This window comes from Vitis vinifera, chromosome 3 (genome assembly GCF_030704535.1).
Source record: "Vitis vinifera cultivar Pinot Noir 40024 chromosome 3, ASM3070453v1".
Taxonomy (NCBI): domain Eukaryota; kingdom Viridiplantae; phylum Streptophyta; class Magnoliopsida; order Vitales; family Vitaceae; genus Vitis; species Vitis vinifera.
This window is the reverse complement of record NC_081807.1, coordinates 9,406,101-9,412,100: the sequence shown is the minus strand read 5'-3', so window position 1 is coordinate 9,412,100 and position 6,000 is coordinate 9,406,101. Positions and strand designations below refer to the sequence as shown.

Below are 6,000 nucleotides of genomic sequence, written 5' to 3'. Positions count from 1 at the left end.
GGATTTTCTTCATTGCCCATCCTCCTTTTTCTTAACAGGTTTTGTTAAAGTAATTCATATGAAGTCAACTTGGGAGTTTTTCCACTGCAACTCTGATGCAAACAAATCCAAATTGCTGCCCTCTTGATCATGATGATCATTTGTTTGATCTTTAAGTCTTAAAAGGATCCATTTTAATCCATTGATGAATTCAACAAGTCCTACAAGTGCAACATCAGCATCATTTCTCTTCATTAACTCCTCCCCAATTTCTGCCTGACTAACCTCCGTATTTTTGAAGAGGGTTTCAATCTCCCCAAAGAGTGGGTGGGTGGTCAGTAACACCAAGGTAATTGGAAGCTAAGGTCTTAAAACCATGCAAGTACAATAAGAGATGTAAATATGCATATCCATGCGACCACGCCGCTGCAGAGCAGGATCAAGTCGATCCTTGTGGTTTGTGGTAGACACAATGATTCGCTGCTCTCCGCAACTTGACCATAACCCATCAGTGAAATTTAGTATGCCCGATAGTGTCAGCTAGATGAAAAACAAAGTAACATTCGAATTCCTGAGTGCTTCAATTTTCATTCATTTGAAAAGTGTACATAACCCAATTAAAAACCATGGTTTTGTACAAATTCATGATTTATTTTACAAAATGATGATGATCAGTTGAATTACTAACCTAGAGCTTTGGTGGTTTCATATTGGTTCAAAGAGTCTTCACGATATCGAGTCTCCGCATTACAATCAATATCCTTCATCACTATCATGGATTCACTAGTAGTTGACACCAATATCTACCTGAGTTTGTTATCGGAGTGAATGCTATTGTGCTCCAAATCGTAGATGTCGAACTTGAGATAATTGGCCATGGCTGCAATCAAGCTTGATTTCCCGGTGCCTGGATATCAAACTTAATAATCCTTGAAAATGTGAAGCCAGTCATTTATACCTTATCTTGTGCGATGGCCCTCATTAATCACTAAGCTAGCATTAACAACGAACAAACCTCAACTTACTGTCATTATCTAAGGCCTGCATTAACGCTGAAGGCTGTGTAGCTATCAGGTGAGGTTTGAGCAATGTAGTGACAACAACTTCAATCCAAACAAGAGGTCTTCTCAATTGATTATCAAAAATCCATGTTACCAGTAGTCTCCGCAAGAACATATTCCATTCTTAAAGTGATGGAAGCGTTTTGAATCCCTCACCACAATCTCCCTCTCGGTAATCCTTGAAATGAATTTGGTTGCATTGTGGCAATCCCCACAAACCCGCAAGTTCTTGAAGATCCGAATAGCACTTTTAGGAGGGGTGCTAATGATTCCAAATGCAATAGCTAATCTCTCGCTATGACTAGTGAGGATATGCTCCTTTTCATCCTCCTCAACATCCTGCAACACAAAGCTATAGTCTGGAATATAACCAAGACTCTTCATTTTGGCAGTCAAAATTCGCAACTCCGCGTATATCTCCTTACATTTAGGATGGGATTGGTTCCCGGTGTAAAAGATATCAACCCTGCGGTTCACTTCAATTGAGCTCCACCCAGGAGTTTTCTTCAATCCCCTCTCTCTAGCCAGAGATCTCACTTTATCCACTCCCTCCCATTTCCCAACATTAGCATAAATATTTGACAACAGAACATAATATCCAACATTTTCTGAATCAACTTCAAATAAACGATCTGAAGCAAATTTGCCCAACTCAATATTTCCATGTATCCTACAAGCACCAAGAAGGGCACCCCAGATGGAAGCATCAGGGTGTAAAGGCATATCTTTTATAAAATCATATGCCATTTCCAGAAAACCAGCTCGACCCAGCAAGTCTACCATGCACCCATAGTGCTTCAAACTAGGTTTAATCCCATACTCCTGCATCAGATGAAAGAACCATTTACCCTCATCAACTAAACCGGAATGGCTACAAGCTGACAATAATGATATAAATGTCACATGATCAGGCTTAACCCCCTCATCTTGCATTTCTCTAAATAGCTTTAGAGCTTTCTCACCATGTCCATGGATTCCATGACAGGATATTATGGCATTCCAAGGGACAGAACTCTCCCGGGGCACTTGATAGAATAAGCACATTGCATCCACTAATCTACCACATTTTCCATACAAGTCAATGAGGCAGGTACCCACAAAAACATCCAAGTGGAGATTGGTCTTAATTAAGTGCCCATGAATTCTCATCCCTTGTTGCAAGGCCCCAACATGGGCATAAGCTGCTAGAATGCTTACCCAAGTCCCTTGATTAAGTTTAATCTCCCTGCACTCCTCCATCATTCTATATACTTCAATTGCCTCACTTGCAAGACCATTCTGAGTATAACCTGAGATCAAAGTGTTCCATGAAACCACATCTTTAACTGGGATTAGGTTGAAAACTTTATGTGCAGAATCTATAACACCCAACTTTGCATACATGTCCATAACTGCATTTCCAATGACAACAGCTTCCATAAGCCAACCCCTTCTCATGATGAATCCATGAACAGACCTGCTATTTTTATAATCCCTAGACTGAGCAGCAATAGAAGCTAAACTCACTAGTGTTAATAAATCAGGCTCAAGTCCATTTAGCTGCATCTTGAAAAAGAACCCACGTGCAGTAACTGGATCATCATTCTGCTCATAGGCAGCAATTATTGAGTTCCACGACACCACATCCCTTAAAAACATTTGTTGAAAAACTTTCTGTGCATCCCCCAAGTTACCAAATTTAGCATACATGTTAATCAAGGCATTAGACACAAATAATTCAAACTCTAAACCATGTTTTATGACATACAAATGGATTAGTGTTGCGGTTGAAATATCCCCCAACTGTGCACAGACAGGAAGAATGCTTGCAACTGTAACTGAATCCATGTTTATTCCCTCCAATCTCATTTCATCCAAGACATCCAATGCCTGTGCAGCATTTCCATTTTGAATAAGCCCAGAAATCATTGCATTCCAAGAACCCATATCTCGAAATGGCATATCATCAAACAGGCTTCGGGCAATACCTACAAAACCAAACCGAGAATACATATGGATCAAGGAAGCAGCCACAAATACATCCCATTGAAAACCCAGTTTGAAAACCCAGCAGTGTATCTTCCTCCCATCGACTAGAGTTTGACAAGCTTTCAAAACTGGAGGAAAAGTGTAGAAATCAGCTTGAAACTTGGTCACCAATAACAGCTGATAGAAACAATCTATAGCTTCACGGAAATGGCCATTGCGAACATAAGCAGATATCATCGAGTTCCAGGTATAGACATCCTTGCGTTGGATCTGATCAAAGGTGCCACGGGACAAGGATACATCACCAAGGCTAGCATAAAGATTGACGAGACGAATTGAGATAAAATTGCTTTGGATTTTTCCTGACACCACAAGAAGGGCATGAAGGCGCTTTGCAAGGAGGGTTTTGGTGCATGAATCAAATAAACTATTGAAATCAATCTCTTCATTCTGGTTTTCAAGGCCATATGATGAGAAATGCGGAGAACTTGTGGCTGCTGAAAATAATTGGTAATGTCTTCTAAGCAGTGGCAGAAATTTTGAAATGTTCCTACCTTTGCAGGTTGGCGCCAATCTGGATATCAAAATGAAAGCTTGTATCAGCAATGAAGTGCAAAAGCCTGAACAATCTCACTCACTTTAACAAGCACTTGAGCACAAAATGCCAAAATCAGTAGTTATGCTTAAAAATGAATACATTCAAGGAAGAAAAACACAACATTAAGCTATCAAATTTTACACCCCAAATCGTTTCTGATCAAATGCAGGAAAACAAAATAAATTGAAGTTTTGAATATTGCTTTTTTCATTATTTGAAACCAGAGGATCCAAAAAACCACTCAACTAGTTTACTTTATTAGATGTATTTTTCATGTTTTGAAACAAAAACACAATGCAAAGTTCAAAGTTTTTACATTGCACCATATTATAAACAAGTCTCCATATTTTCTTTTCATTTTCCAAGATTTTCTCTTCAACAGGTTTACACAATCAGAAAATTGTTCAAAAATTTAAAACCTTTCGGTTGGTTACTGAGAAGTCATTGGGAAAAAAAAACAAAGCAGAAAATGTAAAACTGAATATTGCGTCCCGAATGGCGAGAGATGTAATATCAAAATTTCGGAATTCTTTTCTTTTCCTACATTTTCTTGGCAACCAAACAGAGCAACAGAAGTAATCCTAGCAGAGAATCAAGTAGATTCATTACGAAATTGAAGAACGGTAGAAACAGAAACCGTACCTGAACATACATGTAGTTCCTCTGGAATAATGAAAGATCCACCGAAACGGAAATTCAGAATCAGTTGAAGAGAGGTTTTGGTTTAGGGTTTAAGAGATTTGGAAACGGATATGGTCATCGGGTCGCCCGACCCATTCCGCCTTGTTCAGCCCCCGAAGTGGGTGGTCCGAATGCGGCCCACTTTGTAGCCCTTGTCCAATAGCCCAACGTAGTTCACTCAAAACAACCTTCACTTTTTTGTCTCTCCTAGTTTGTTAAACTATTTAGGAGATGCTACTATACGGATGGAAATAAATATTTTGATTTTATTTCTATTTTTAGTGAATATAATTTTTTTTATTTAAAATAAATAAATTTTTGGGTAAATCATGTAACCATACACCAAATATAAAAAATATGAGATTTTTAAACTTTACCTTTTCGTTTTTAATTTTAGTTTTAAATGAGAAAAAATATTGTCTATTCATGCACTTCAATAGTGCTTTTAAATTTATTCCACAATTACCCTCAAAAGTAAAGGACAAAGTACATATCGATATATCTCCCTTACCACTTGCCATGTTTCCATTTTTTTTTTTTTTCCTGCTACCATAATCCATTGTCACCTATTATAGTTTTTATTATTATTTTTCTTTTTTTCCTTTATATTCTTTTTAATATGCTCGTGCATTTTCTCATAAAACTTCTTTAATTTTAATTTTTTTTACTCTCTAATTTCTCCATATTTATTGATTTTAATTATTTTTTTGACATATTAAACTTAAAATGATAATATATAATAAATATTTAATATAAAAACAAAATATATAATGGACAAAAATGAAAATATTATCCCACAAATAATATATTCTATGATTTTAAATATTAATTATAATATACATTTTATAAATTAAGGTTTAAATTTAAAAATTCTATTTTATTATTTAGAAGTTTATGATATAAGATTTTTTATATTAATACTAAACAAAAGATTTATTTATTTTGTAAATTATATCACATGTAAAAAGAAAAATATCTTTATAATACTATTTTATTATTTACATTATTTTTCTTTTAATTTTGATTTTAAATTTATCATATCAAAATCACAATAAGTGATGGTGCTTTTATCAATTTTCTTATGATTTTAACTTGAATGTGGATCTAACTTCTTTTTCTTTTTTTTTGTTAAAATCTTTAATTTTTAATTAAAATAAAATATATAAGAAAATATATTTTTCATAAAAAAATGTATGTAACCTTTTATATTAATTTAATAAAAAAATAGGTACATCCTTAAAAAAAAGAAGGTAAATTCATACTTAGGGGAACCGGAAAGACTATCATACTTATTATGGTGTATATATTCCTTTAGGACCCTCAATAAGAAGTTAGAAGTCCTCACCCACCCCAAAAGGAACTTTGGAACCCTAAGTATATCCATTCTTAGAGGAACCAAGACCCTTATCTCAATTCTCATGGTTCATATATTCCTTTGGGGACCCTCAAGAAGGATTGGAGGTTGTTTCCCACCTTGAAATGGACATTGGAACCCAAGGTACATCTTAAAGACAATTTGGTACATCATTTAAATTTGGTATTTATTTCATAAAATTTGGCACATCCTTAAAACAATTTAGTACATCCAATACATGAGCTACCGGGACCTCTATATTATTACCCATGGTTTGTTTATTTCTTTAGGGATCTTTAGGAAGTAATTAGAGGTCGTTCCCTACTTCGAAACGAACTTTAGAACCATAGGTACATCCT

The 6,000-nt window shown here is 35.5% G+C and overlaps 1 protein-coding gene across 1 annotated transcript; it reads right to left on the bottom strand.

Annotated features, from left to right (window-relative positions):
* Nucleotides 1-536: 536 nt before the first annotated feature.
* On the bottom strand, nucleotides 537-4,361 carry LOC100254933 (pentatricopeptide repeat-containing protein At4g33990). Its single transcript, XM_010649683.3, has 2 exons — nucleotides 4,249-4,361; nucleotides 537-3,582 (listed from the first exon to the last, which is right to left on the bottom strand). The coding sequence occupies exons 1-2, from the start codon at nucleotides 4,254-4,256 to the stop codon at nucleotides 1,131-1,133; spliced, it is 2,460 nt and encodes an 819-aa protein (XP_010647985.1). The 5' UTR covers nucleotides 4,257-4,361; the 3' UTR covers nucleotides 537-1,130.
* Between the last annotated feature and the right edge of the window lie 1,639 nt (nucleotides 4,362-6,000).